Consider the following 14,487-nt stretch of genomic DNA (forward strand, 5'->3'; position numbering starts at 1 on the left):
GGCCCGCGAAGCGCATGCACGACCATCAACCTCACCGACTGCTTCCGCTGCACGACTTGACGCCCTTCGTTTTCTTACGCCGTCGCTCGCTCGTCTTACAATAATTCTCGGACTTTGCGCACGCTTCAGGGAGGTGTATTCGCTGTAGTGCGGGGAGTAAGCTCTCTATCAGCAGCCACTGTTGACGTCCTGGGCGAGCAGCTGTGATCCACCAAAACAACAGACCCGCACCCGCACGTCTCCATCACCCGACCGCCGACTCTGTCCCATGTTCAGTCGAACACTCTACATGTTTGTCGCGTGCGCTACAACGTACACGTAAATCATTTTGCCCAAAGAACCATGTCACAGCCAAGGGTTGAACAAACAGCACTACGATGAAAGGTGCTGATTTCGGCAAGGCCATTGGTATAGACAGGCCAGCCAACGTAAAAGACAAAATAAAAAAATGGCAGTTCGAGCTCAATGCAGAGCCCGAGAACGCCCCAGATGCCGCGTCCGACACGGCGCAACCCAAAGCTCCGCCGTCACCCAAGCCGCCCTCGACGCCAAAAGCGAAAGCCCTCGAAGAGAAACCGAGTACGAAGCCTGCGCACACACCTACAAAGTCGGTAGAGGCCACTCCGGAGCGTCCGAGAAGCGCGAAGAAACCCCAGCCTGTCCACAATCCCCTCGACGAAGATGTTCAGGTAGCGACTGCGCCTAAGAAGCGTGTCGTGAGCGATTCGCACTGGCGTAATAAGACATCACCGCCCAAGAACCCGACAAATAAGCCTTCGCCCAAACAGCTGCCCACCGCCTGGGTACGCCCAGCTGCGCGCAAAGCCTTAGAAAAGGCAGAAGAAGAGGCAAAGAAGAAGGAAGAAGAGAAGGAGAAACAAAAGCCTAAAGTCTCGAGTCCACCATTAGCCCCCAATCCGCTTCTCATATTCACGCCCAATCTTACGCCCCAAGCACAACGAGCACGAGCTCAGCGACAGAGGAGATTGTCGCGCCCGACCAGCGCCGGCAACGATGAGCGACCGACAAGCAGCGGGTCTGGAAACGGGAAGAACGCAAAGAGCGGAGATGAGGGGGCGGTATCGCAGGCTTCGCCTTCGCCGGAGAAGGAGAAGACAGAGATGATACGGGTGCGACGGCGACCACGCGCGCGGACATCTCCTCGAGGGTCGTTGTCCGCCGGCGAGGTCACGCCTGTGAAGATACGTTCATTCCAGAGATCGGAGACGGCGCTCAGCGAAGACCAAGCAAATCTGATCACAGTCGAATACGAACCGAGCGAATCCGAAGCGGCGGTCCGCGATGCGATCCGAGAGAGAAGGCGAAAGAGCAAGAGGAGGCCGCGCAGCGATATATCAGGAGACTCTTCACCCGACATCAGAGTCACAGATGACAGACGGAAAGCCCATCGGCGATCGTATCAGAAGGATGAACAGGATATCACACCTAAACCCGCCGAACCTGTTGCACCAGCAACATCTCCACAGAAGTTGGGAAGCCGCCTCGAGATGTGGTTGCAAACGACCCCTGATCCATTCGACGATAAAGATTCTCAGCATCGGCGGAAATCGAAGGAGTCCATATCCACATTAGAACTACCTCCAGCTGGTGTCAAGTCGGATGTAAGCGCATCTATTGATGCCAAAGAACCCCCCCTTGAAGATGAACGGCCGCGTACAAGTGAGAGCCAGCGTCGGAGGAGGAAGAAGAGGAGCTCCACAATGCCCGTAGAAGTGACAGAGAGAGAAGGATCATCTGTGGTGTCTTCAACCGAGTCTAAAGAATTACCAAGTGCAAAGGCCGACGAGGGCACACCCACGCCAACTCTCAAGCGTCGTGGTGCAAGACGAAACCAACAGTCGCCCACGAAAGAACGCGTAATGTCACTTCCCGCTCGCGACATACTGGATAAAGACGAGGAAGCTGCATCGGCTGCTCCATCCTCTTCCGTGGACTCACAGGCGCTGGACCTTGATAAGATAACTCTGGGTGCGCCATATGAAAGTCAGGCTATGCGACGGCTGTTTCCTTCGACAGGAAAGCGACTTTCCACAATCGTGTCTATGGATACGTCCGCGACGAACAATCAGCGAGCTGCACCATCGGAAGGTGCAGATACTGAGATGACAGAGACCTCAGTCGGCAAAAGCAATGCCATTAAAGACGTAGCTGCGTCAGAAGTAGGATCGCAGCTTCGTACAGAGACTTCAACCATTGTCAGCCGCAAGAGCACAAAGCGCAGTAGACTTGCGAGCCATGCCGACTTGATCTCGGTACTTTCCATGCCCAAGGCAGGCACGAGGAGTATCGTGTCCGCGCGAAGCATCAGAACAAACAGGAGCCGCTTAGCTACTGCCACACTCGGCGATATCATGAACGAGCTTGCTTCGGACGAAAGCAAATACATGCGAGAGCTCCGCACGCTGGTCGATGGTGTCATTCCTGTCCTTCTCAGCTGCGTTCTGTCTAAATCCGACTCCGCCGTTGCTGCAGGGCTATTTAGCAAGACATCGAACACAGATGCAAGCAACGTTACGAAGCCTATTGTCGATATGGGAGTTTCCCTCGAGCGCTTAAAGACGCTGCATAAACGGATTCCGAAGGAAGACTCGGACTCGTTCCTATCATGGACACAAAGTGCACAACGAGTGTATAGTGACTACATAGCCGCATGGCGCCTTGGATTCCAGGACGTTGTTATTAGCCTCGCCTCGGCTGACGAGGAGCCTTTCAAGCCAGCGAGAGTCGTGGATGGACCGGATGATGGAGCACCGTGGGATGAAGGAATGCCCCGCAACGCAGAAGGCTATGTAGTCAACGGTGATGGCGAGCGTGTCGACGTTGCATATATGCTCAAACGCCCCTTGGTTCGATTGAAGTATCTAGTCAAGAGCATCAAGGTTAGTTGACACTGGATGATCGAGGTGTGTTGATCACTAAACTTTGATAGGGCATCAACCATCTGAAGCCGACGGAACGATCGGAGAAGATGATGAACGTTTTCCAGGACCTCGTCACCGTCGCTCGAAAACGCTCGAACGATGAACACGCGCGCCTCGAAGACGAAGCTGCCGCGAATATTGACCCTACACGCTCGCGCGATCCTCGCAGTCTCGCGCCTCTTGCAGGTGTCCGTGTTGACCGGAATCGGTGTGTCCGTGCTCGAGATCATTTTGATCTACACCTGTATCATTCGAGTGGACAAGAGGTCAACTGCCGTGTTGAGGTACTGCTACGTGATGATGCCCCAGGCTATGGCAACAGTGGAGATCTTTTGATTTGCGAAGTGGGCAACGCGGAACGCTGGCTTCTGTTACCCCCTATTCAACTGAGCCGCATCTCTGCTCGCAATGGGGATCGTGAGGGCGAGATCATTGTAATGATTCGAGGATACCACGCTGATGGCAATGAGTGGAGTGAAGTAATGTCTTTGACAATAGATGACGAGCAAGCTGGCTTCGAGTGGGTACAGATGCTGGGACTTGTCCCAGTCCCTCCTCAGCTGTCCGAAGTCGTGCGAGACCAACCACTTCAGAAAGCGCCACGGCCGACAAGTAGCCACGCCTCTTCCTCCCTAGTCTCGACAGCCACTGGATCAACTCCGCCACATAAAAGCCGCACCCCCAGTCCGCATGAGATTGAGATACCTATCGGCGAGCAGGCTCTCGTTACGTCAAAACGATGGAGTTTTGATACACCAGATCGGAAGCGGCACTCACGGACTGTGTCCCCGATCACCCCGCCGAGCAGCGATGTCATTGCTGGTGCTCAATCCAGCCCGGTATCACCACGGTTGCCTTTGGAAGCTCGGGCAAGTGGCGCAGAAGCCTCATCTCCTCGACCAGAAGATGTTGACCAATGTGAACGTACGCCAAGAAGCCTGAACGATGCTATGCGACTTGCCGAGAATAGCTCTCCGTCAAGCTTGAAGCGCACCAAAGCTCACAGGCGCTCGAAGACTATGTCTTCACCCTCTACATCTCGGCCTTCGAGACAGATCACGCTAGACGATCCCATTGAGGAGGAAACGGTGCAATATGTGAAGCCTCCTAGAAAGATGTCTAAGCGCCGGCAATCTGAGCAGCCACAATCGACAACTTCGTCAATGTTGTCTCAGTCAAGCAAGGGCTTCAGCGTCTGGCTGCCTACATCATCCGAAATCGATCAAGACTACTCGGACAATTCCGAGGAAGATGACCGTTCCGATATTTCTGTAGACGACGACCATGAACCTCCTGTGCGGCCTCTTGTGCATCGACGCGCATCTTCGGTGCCAACATTGGACATGCCCACCATTCCAAGACTGCGCAAGTCTAGCGGGCCGTCTACTCATATAAAGTCTGAAGAGCGGAGCAAGATGCCGGATTCGCCCGCGTCCGCACCTTCGAATGTCGAAAATGTGCGAGAAACAATCGATGAAGACCTTACGCCTGCAGAAGCGGAGGACGAGCCCCCTCCGCCACCACCGCATCGTTCCCAAACTCCGACGACACCCGTCACTCTGAAAGGATCTAGCACTCCGGTATTCACACCCATTCTTTCGGGCTTCAGGAACAAGCGGCGTTCGTCTTCACCTCTCAAGCACGAGTATGAGCCATCGACCTGTTCAGAATCGTCAAGCGAAAGCGAGGAAGAATTGTCTGAAATTGAAGAGTCGGCAACTTCAGAGTCTTCCGAGGATGAGCTTGAAGACGACGTTCCCACGCCGCTGATGCCGCTAAGTCAATTACCTCAACCCAAGCAGTTCCCCAAGGTGTCGCCTCCCGGTTCGATTTACACGCTTCCGAATGGGACCATCACACCTTCCCAGTCAGCATCGAACACTCCATACAGAAATGTTCCACAAGGATCTGGTCAAGCCTCTAAGGCTGTCGCGTCCATCTTCACGTGGTCGGACGCAGGTCGATGGGACAGCTTGCATCCCGACGAGTGCAGCATTGTAGTTATCCCCGGAAAGATTGAGGTTCATGAGATTTCGGCGACGCATTCGAAGCCCTTCGTGGCGGACGGCGATGAAATCATCTCAATAGAAACCACAGTTCCCCTTATTGCGGTCGAGCTGACGCCGCTGGTACCGCTCCGCAAATCCACGGCCATTGATATCTCTATCCGTTCCCCGCCTACGGCCGAATCACGCATAAAGAGCGGTAACAACATCATGTTGCGAAGTCGAAACGCACAAGAGTGCGCACAGCTTTACGCAATGATTAATCACTCACGTATCAACAATCCAACGTACATTGCCCTTCAGAACGCACGAGGTCCATACGGGCAGTCAAGCTGGGCCGAAGTCATGGAACGCCAGAACGCAGCGCGCCCCAATCCCGGCGAGAAAACCAGCTTTTGGACCGGCACCCTTGGTCGCCGCAGCTCCTATCGCAAGACAACCACACGCGCGGCTTCTATATCCGCAGCCACCGAGTCTTCCGTCGGCACAATGAACACTGCGCTGCGCAGTGCGCTCGGCCGCTTTAGCTTCGGCAAGAATGGGCGCTTCAACATCAGAGGCTCGACACTAGGATCCCGCAGTATCAATAGCTTCGACAGTGGCTCTAGTGGCTCAGGTTCAAGGCCGGGCTCAGGCTCGAGCATACCCAATCCCGGCCGCGCACCCGGCGCACCGGCAGGCATAACAAACACCAAGGTGCGCCTCTACGAGCGCGAGTCCCTCACCAAATGGCGCGACATGGGGGGCGCTCGCCTCGCTATCATGCTGCCGTCTCTCGACCCGTTGTCCTCCCCTTCGAATCCGCTCTCCCGCAGCCCAGGTATGCGCAAACCTAGTGAAGAGAAGCGCATTGTCGTCACCGGCAAGAAGGATCAGACTACGTTGCTGGATGTTACGCTCAGTGAGAGCTGCTTCGAGCGCGTAGCGAGGAGCGGTATCGCGGTCAGTGTGTGGGAGGATATTGTGGGCGCTGATGGGGTGGCGGGTAGGGCGGCGAATACGGGGGTGTGATGGGGAGTCGGGCGCGAGTGTTCATGGTGCAGATGAAGAATGAGAGGGAATGCGCGTTTTGCTTTAGTTTGTTGGGGAAGATGAGGTATTAGCCTCTGGACCATGAAGGGGATGAGGGGGAAGAACGTGAGGTGGCCAGTGGGGATAGAAAGATTTTGTCTTTCGGTGTGCAATCTTATGGTGGATATACCTCTGGACTTTGAGTCTGGTTCTCTTATGTATGCATTAGTGGGCAGCGATGGCGCTTTTTGTTGGGGGTCTGAGTCTGTTGAGCGCTTTTGTGATTATGTCTTGCGAAGATGCGAGCACGATACCGATACATATTGCACATATTCATCTCTTATCTGTCGAGGTTGGGGTACGTAAGGCGGTATCTTGTGCATACGGAGTATACTGGGGTGGAGTTGTGAGGATAAATGAATGAAGTCACGTGGATTATGAAGGGGCGTGTTGGCCGTGTTGTGCGAGATGATGGGTGCCATTCGATGCTTTTCGCGCATATGAGAAGGCTGGTCAACTAGCGTATCATTCGGTTGTGTCCGTGGCTGAGCATCGTGCTGTAGTGCAGAATCCTCGAAGCGTATATAAGCATGCATCGAGGATCTTTTGTCTGGCCTTGTGGTGTCTAAACGGAGTTCACAGACATGGCATCATTGCGGTTGGATATCTTGCATACGTCAGTCTAGGACACCTACGTGGGTCCGTAGTTTCTCTCGCAAGCTCTCAAGCTCCCTAGCAAGCGCACTCGGTCCGGATTGTTTCTCGAAAACAATTCACCTGTTCGCACCATGTGAGAGGCTGTGGGCTGCTCTTCACGATTTCGATGGAGTGCCTGATTGCGATAAAATTATTGCAGGGTATTGTGATATCTCTCTCAGTCTTGTGGTACCTGAAGCGATTCACGTGAAGGTCGCATGTGGAGAGGGGATGCTGGTGACTAACAGGACGGGACGGACGTGTCCATGTGGATTCTCGCATTGTCTCAAAGCACAAGCGGTTTGGTAGCTGGGCAGTTGCTCGGGGAGATCTTGACAAAAGACGATGGAACAACGGTTGTGTGGAATCCCAGGCTCAAATTTCTCCCGGAACAGCCAATGGGGGCGGCATAAAAGACCGCTTCTTTTTTTCTTCACACTCTTGCACGATCGCAACTCGGGAGACTGAGACCGGCTACCGACCATGTCAATGTGTAGTGTCTGCAGTGTCTAAGAGTTTGAGAGCAACTATAGGAGTCATCTGACAGAATCTGCTGCTCTTCAGAGAGCAAGCCAGCGTGTATATATGGGTGGTCGTTCTCTCACAAATGTCGAAGCAGAGATATGCATAGGTTTCTACCGCGCAAGGCCAAACAGTACACAGACAACCCCTGTGAAAGATGCATAGAAGCCGGTCGCTCCCGTAGATGTCGTTCTCTACATTTCTCTCAATTCGTCGAATAGCGGACTAAGAAGAGCAAGTTGGTGCTGTCGATATGTGATACTTCTGGAGCCTAAGATAATGACAGCAATAGAAGATGGCGCTCTGCTCTGGGATCGACTTGCTGTTGTTCGATTTTCAGAAGGAAATCCGTGTTCCATGAGCGGTACTCTGCATTCCTACTTCCAGGCGGCTGCGATGGTGGGACCAAATTGGGCTATCGTAAGAACACAGGGCGGGTTTCGAGGCACCCAGAAACACCTGGCTCAAGACCTGAATGTTCTCCTCTGGCACAAAGAGAAACGTCACCATCACTCCATGTGCAGAGGTACACAACCTCTTTACGCACTTCAGCATTGTCCGTCTTTCTTTCGAGTTTTGTTTCCCCGCGAGCGATAACAGAATACTGGAAAAGAGCCATAGAGGTTTCGCAGCAACGATCGGACACCAAAGCGGACGAAGGCTCCCTAGATGTACGAGCAGCTACGAGCCAGCGAGGAAGAGCTAGGAGGCCCAGCGTGCCCCTGAGATAGCAACCATGGTTAACAAAATCCATCGTTCCACCATTATCCCTTTGCCGTCCACAACAACGAACAGAATACACCGGTACACCCCCGGACAAGCAGCGGGCTTTCGGCATTTCATTGAAATCCGTCGTAATCTTCCAGAATAGGATTCGCCAAACAGTGGGCCCTGCGTCCGCGCATGGACCTCACAGCCCAGTTGTGGCACGTGATTTTACGAGCAGACCAATCGCCAGCGAGAGCGGACGAGGGAGGCTAACCTAGGGTGGAAATGTACGAGCATCGCCAAAATGTACGAGCGGCGCTAAGGTTTGCAACCGTGCAGTTGTCTACCGGTCAGATACCAAACCGCCAGATTGGTGGGGCTGTAGGCTGGTCGAACATGCATTGTCATGGGGCCTAGAGTCATGTATAAAGATCTGGGGCGCCCTCGTCCTGGTGTGAGGATTCTGCTTCGCAAACCGTCCATTCGAAAAGGAGACATCTTGTGATGTTCGCAGACCAACCGTTATTCACTCGCTGAACGTTGACCGATATCCTTGACACTACCACTTCAGCACTATTACACCGCGTACACCCGAACCGTCCCGATCATTGTCCTCTCCATTCATCTTTTATACTCGCCGTATACACAAACCATAATGGCACCTACCCTGTTCCTCGAGGCAGTACACTCGCTGGCCAAGCGTGGTGATGACGACATTGCAGGCATTCCCAAGTGGGCTTTGGTCTTCCTCATCATGATCGGTGGCGGCGTGCTCGTCGTCATCGTCTATGGCCTCGCCAGGTTTATGTTCCCTGAGAAGGAGAACATGAAGCCAGTGGGGGCGGAACAGGCCGACTATATGCGCGAAGTCAGAGCGAGGAATCTGAACAACCTGTTGGCACAGTCTGTGCCCAGAAGCCACGGCCCTTCTAGACTTCGACAGTCAAACACTAGGTACGACTTGGGGGGAACCAAAACCAATCGCCAGGCTGGACAGGCGACTGATGCGTTGAACAGTTACGCCGAAGGATCCACGAGATAATCGCGATCTCAACTGTGAAGATCCATACGGAGCATCGACACAGGATCGACATGACCCGCACTGCATGCATGAACAATTGCTGGATACAGGGATACAGTCATGGCGTACCGGTTCTTTGGGAACATATATCCATACTAGGGCGTGGGTCGGAGTTTGCCTTCCAAGCATCATATACAGGTACAGAGGGAACAGGAAATAAAGGACTCGCGGTAACGGCCATGGTCGCACAGAAGATGGAGATGCGCTTAGGGCGTCTCGATGCCAACACCATGGCCTTATAGAGCACCCGTAGATCGATGGAAAGGGTTGGAATACAATGACGAGCATGGGCTGTTCTTTTTTCATCACGAAGCTGCTCTGTTCAACGTTCATTCCGTTGTACTTGTGACCCTCGGTTTATGTCCGTGTGTCGAATAGAGCGGACCCAAATCAACACCAACAACTTCGGCAGGCCACTCGATTAAGCTTCGCATATGCTCCCCCAAAACAAGGGCAGCAGCGGATACTATATTTGGAGCGAGGTCCTTTAACCAGAAAACATCTTCGACTTTGTCGGGCAGTATTGCATAATGCGCGAGGAGTACCCAGGCCTCGGGTTGGCGTGCTTCCACGAATTCCACAAAGGCCAGAGGTAGTTGAATGGGCCAAGTCAACACCGAAGTCCAATCGACAAGCTTCCCATAGCGCGTTTGTTTTGCCTTGTCAGTAACAGTGAGCTGCGAGACACGCGCGAAGTTATCCCGCAGGTCCTTCAGAACCTGTCTCAGAGTGTCGAACCGGTACTCATATGGTCGATCCGACCTCGTCCACATGTTTTCTATGTCCCTGAGCCGCTTATCATCCTCAATTGCCTCGGGTGTGGCTGGTACAGGATACGGCCACCAATCGCGTTCTGCGACGTCCTTGAGCACCCCGTTCACGATCAGGTTCCAGCAAGGCACTAATATGACAAGTACACCTCGAAGTAAACGCAGTACCTTTGAAGTAGTGGCTACAAGGGATTGGATGGTCGCATCTGAATTCAGTCCTTGTCCGCTATCATGGAGTGGATGTAGAAGCGTGTAGAAGTCCTCCGCCGTTGTAAAAAGAACCCATGCGGTAGCAGTGACGGAGAAAGCTAACAATGACTCCGCATTTGCTTCTGTAACGCTCGCCACAGTATCGCGGTACTTGTTAAGTCCCATGTTCATCTGGTACGTTGCAATATCTCGGAAGTGCTGCTTCTCTTTTTCCGTCTCCGTGTATTGGGAAACATGAAGAGCGGAGATGGCGATTGTCCCCTGCAGGACGAATAAATGTTTCGCTGTAAGCTGGGGAACAGCTGCACACCAAGCCGCTCTAGCAGCATCATTATGGGTGATGGTGGAGCTGGTCTCCCCTGCAAAATGCTGCAATAGATGTCGAAAACGCGGCCGCAAAACTTCTGGAAAATGAACGAGCAGCTCGTGTTGAGGCAGATAATCCAAGAAGATGGGAGATGAAATGGACGCGATGGATCCCTCCGAGCTGCTCAAAGGTTTGTTTGTTTGTGAAGACCTTTCAAAAAAAGAACGAGGAATTGGATCGTAGGTGCGAAAGCTGCACTCGAGTCTACGCCTCGTACATTTTTCACAGTCAGGACGACCTTCGTCACACTGTGTGTGTCAGAAACTGCATCGCTCTGAACAGGTGGTTGCGATTGCATAGGAGGTGTCGTCTACCTCGAAGAGAACGTGGTCTGACCTTGACACGACGCTTCCTACACTGGGCGCATCCTCGCTTGCTTTGGGTACGAGGCTTCTTCGTTGACATTGATTTTGCGGCTCTGCGTATCGGATGATGAGTGAGACGGAAAAAATCAGTGGAAGAGAACGAAATGGGGGTTCCTGCAGTCTAGGCCACAACAGGCAAGTTCGCTCCTACCTGGATCACGGTGCCGTTCCCTTCGTGGTGTACCACCTTCATGATAAAATCGCATCAACGCCACTCAGATCTATCAATGCCTTGCCCTTTGCGAATGCCTGTAAACATCTACTCCCCCAGCCGCCTCCCACCTTGGTTCCAAGCCAAGATCGACACTGGACGCGCGAGGAGCTCCCCGCATTTTATCCATGATATCCCGTCCTGTGCCTCTTCGACTCCCTGCAACGATGCACGCGCCCCACTCACCATTCTCTCCGCATGCGCCGGCTTCCCTGATTCTCTCTGATCGGGCGAGCGCCGGTTCCGTTCGCGCCAAGCGGCATCATCCAGCTTCCCGTTTGGCGCTGGTTTGCTGAGGCGTGCCCTGAATGACGTCGATCCGAAGCTACTTTCGCGCTCACTTGTGAATAGTCTCGCCGTTACATTCGGTACCTCGCCTTGGTATTCATGATCAATTGCGGGGTATAGTGATGTTGCATGGATGGCAAACAAACGACTGATTACGGCCGCGACTAGGCGCGTGCTTGCACAAAAGCCCAGAATATCGTCACCACGCATCGTTCGTTCCTCTGCCAACATCCTCCCCTTACTCTTCGTACTCTGCGCGAGCTGCTGGCTCTCCATCAAGATGCGCCGTCTCGCCTTCTTTGCTTCGGCTGCGATACCGCTACTTGCAGCTGCAGAATGTCCTGACTACTCCGATTACTCCAAGGTGGTGCACGAACCGTTAAGCTCGGGAAAATACAAGCTTGCCTATCAGAGGCCCTCTGAAGACTGCCGGACCTTCAAGTCTCAGGGTGTCGAAGACACGCTGACTCGCTTCGAGAGCATTATCAAAGACCCTGACCTGTACCGCCTCTTCCAGAACGCGTATCCCAATAGCTTGGACACGGCCGTGAAATGGAAGGGCGTCGCAGCGGACAATGGGGAGGAGGAACTCACTTTCCTGATCACGGGCGACATCAATGCCATGTGGCTGCGTGACTCGTCGAATCAAATGCAAAGCTATCTGCCATTGTTGAACGCGAGCAGTGACCCCAATTCCCTCGCGAGTCTATACAGAGGTGTCATCAATCTGCAGGCAAGATATCTGCTCACGTCGCCCTACTGCAACTCGTTCCAACCCCCAGTGGAGAGCAACATCCCGCCAGCCGAAAACCCGTCGGCGAGCAATGACGTTGTTGTACCGGCATACAGTAACCAGTCAGTCTTCGAGTGCAAGTACGAGCTCGATTCGTTGGCTGCCTTCCTTGAAGTCTCTACAAACTATTACAATGCCACCGGAGACGCAGAGTTCTTTGGGAAGTTTCATTGGGTGGAAGCGATCGAGGCGGTTCTCAAGGTTGCGGAGGAGATGACAACGCCCACATACGGCGAAGACGGGAGGGTGCTGGACAGTCCGTATAAGTTCAATCGCGACACGGACCGTGCAACAGAAACCTTTGCCAACGACGGCATCGGCAACCCCGTAGCAAACGGCACCGGACTGATCAGGAGCGGTTTCCGCCCTAGCGATGATTCTACCATCTATCAGTTCTACATCCCCGCCAACATGATGTTCAGCGCCTATCTCAAATCAGCTGCCGAGATTATGAGCAGGATTGACAGCGGAAAGTCAGCATCTCTTGTTACACAGATGTCGGAGCTCTCAAGCTCGATTCAGGAAGCTATTGAGACCTATGCCACGGTCACCCACCCGAAATACGGAAAGATCTATGCGTTTGAGATTGACGGCTTTGGCTCTCAGAACATCATGGACGATGCAAACATTCCATCGCTTCTCTCCGCTCCCTTCAACACGTACCCAGTCAACGAGGAGACGTACGGCAACACGCGGGAGCTCGTGCTCAGCGCGTCGAACCCATACTTTATGCGCGGACCTGTGATGAACGCAGTAGGCGGACCGCACCAAGGACCTGGGATGGCGTGGCCCATGGCTTCGATTGTCAGAATCCTGACGACTGACGATGACGACGAGATCGTAAGGGAGCTGGAGCAGATTGTGAGTAGCACGGCGGGACTCGGACTGGTACACGAGAGCATCAACAGCTTCAACGAGACAGATTGGACACGTCAATGGTTCAGCTGGGCAAATGGCTTGTTTGGGCAAATGATTCTGGATTTGGAGGACAGGAAGCCGGATCTATTGAGCACGAGCTTCCAGTGAGGCAAGCGTGCGAGGTGACGTTGTACCACGCAAGGTCAACATGGTTACTTAGCTAATGGTATACATGTAACCCTGCTGGGCCCTACTATCAGAGTTGCCTGGCGGTTCCCCGTGGTGTCGGAGGCGGAGGGAGGACAGGCAAGGTTGTCTAGCACGTTCACTCGCTCCACGCACACGTGCCTGCTCAGTATAGCCTGGCGGGAGGGCACGACTGGATGCTTGGACAAGTATGATGCAGGGCAATGTCGTGTCAATATGCTACATGGAGGGTTGGCGGGAAACTCTGCCAAGCATGTACGGCGTCAACATGGACCTCAACATGGGCCTCCAGGACGGGTCGCCTACCATGCAGTTTGGATAGCAGATCAAGTCGATTGAAGGTTGTGATTGAGGATGCGACGGACGAGCATGGGACGAAGGAAAGTGCGGCGACATGCGACGCTGTGGTACCTTGTGCTCGTCGGAATCCTCCTTCGCCTTCTCTAGTGTGCCAGTTTGGCCGATGAGCACCGAGCGTCCACCACCAACAGACTATGGTATGCTGGTCCAGGACGACAGCTGAGGGTACGAGTTGCCTCTTGAGGGCAGCAGGTGCACGTTTTGTCATGGGGCTTTCTGCAACTGCGGGCGTTTGAGTGGTCTTGAGCAGGAAAGCCGTGCAACAGCCATCAAGACGTAGGCAGGCCATTTCCGATGCGCGGGCGGTGTGTCAAGCAAATGAAGGTCCCCCTCGGGGTTCAAGCTTGGAAGGCAGGAGGACGTGCATGACGGTGTAGCTTGATGAAGCTTGGAAGGCAGGAGGACGTGCATGAACCTGTAGCTTGATGGAGGCAGCAGGACAGGTGCGAGCCATGACGACAGGACGACGGCGTGGCTCCGCTGCGCTCCACAGCCCGAAATAAGTGCGCCTTGCTCGATCGACTGTTTGCTGGCGCGTGTTTCTTTGGCGGCTCTTGGACGCAGCGCTTACGACAGGTTCCGGGTCGTCGTGCAGCCACAGCAACTGGACGGTCGGTGATGGGGCTGGCTGGCTGGCGGGCCAGGGCCAGGGAAGGCGAGCCAGGGAAGGCGCGCCAGACGTCGTCGCTACGCAACCAGCACCGCTGCTCTCTTCCACTGTCCACACCTCGTGGGACGACGTCTTCTCTTCAGCCCATGCAGACCATCCGATGCTGCCTGCTTCGGCGCGACGGTGAGATGCAGGCGGGCTGGCCCCCTCGTGCACCTCTCCATGGACAGCGTCTTGCTCCGTTCCGTCTGCCTGTCCCCGCTCCCATAGACTTCCTCGTCTCTCATCAAATCAAACCTCGTCTGTCATCAAAGCAAACCCGTCTCTCATCAAATCAAACCTACCTGTGACTGGTGCTCCACCAAAGATGAATGGCGCACGCCGTGGCTTCCCGACACACTAACAACTAGGGACATGGACGGCGCCTGCCAACCAAAACAACCTTCCACAACCTCATGTCCAGCCTTCTTTCTGCTCCTCCT

The 14,487-nt window shown here is 54.0% G+C and overlaps 4 protein-coding genes across 4 annotated transcripts; 3 read left to right on the forward strand and 1 right to left on the reverse strand.

The window, feature by feature from the left end:
• Positions 1-377: 377 nt before the first annotated feature.
• Positions 378-5,959, forward strand: N0V89_000688 (uncharacterized protein; the record flags this gene model as incomplete). The annotated part of the gene is made up of 2 exons (XM_056209508.1): positions 378-2,900; positions 2,951-5,959. 2 exons carry the CDS (start codon positions 378-380, stop codon positions 5,957-5,959), a joined length of 5,532 nt encoding a protein of 1,843 aa, XP_056076330.1.
• Positions 5,960-8,540: 2,581 nt separating this feature from the next.
• On the forward strand, positions 8,541-8,927 carry N0V89_000689 (uncharacterized protein; the record flags this gene model as incomplete). Its single annotated transcript, XM_056209509.1, has 1 exon — positions 8,541-8,927. The coding sequence occupies one exon, from the start codon at positions 8,541-8,543 to the stop codon at positions 8,925-8,927; it is 387 nt and encodes a 128-aa protein (XP_056076331.1).
• Positions 8,928-9,295: 368 nt separating this feature from the next.
• On the reverse strand, positions 9,296-10,117 carry N0V89_000690 (uncharacterized protein; the record flags this gene model as incomplete). The annotated part of the gene is made up of 1 exon (XM_056209510.1): positions 9,296-10,117. The coding sequence occupies one exon, from the start codon at positions 10,115-10,117 to the stop codon at positions 9,296-9,298; it is 822 nt and encodes a 273-aa protein (XP_056076332.1).
• Positions 10,118-11,457: 1,340 nt separating this feature from the next.
• On the forward strand, positions 11,458-12,996 carry N0V89_000691 (uncharacterized protein; the record flags this gene model as incomplete). Its single annotated transcript, XM_056209511.1, has 1 exon — positions 11,458-12,996. One exon carries the CDS (start codon positions 11,458-11,460, stop codon positions 12,994-12,996), a length of 1,539 nt encoding a protein of 512 aa, XP_056076333.1.
• Between the last annotated feature and the right edge of the window lie 1,491 nt (positions 12,997-14,487).

This window comes from Didymosphaeria variabile, assembly GCF_027946475.1.
Source record: "Didymosphaeria variabile strain IMI 356815 chromosome Unknown scaffold_1, whole genome shotgun sequence".
Lineage (NCBI taxonomy): Eukaryota > Fungi > Ascomycota > Dothideomycetes > Pleosporales > Didymosphaeriaceae > Didymosphaeria > Didymosphaeria variabile.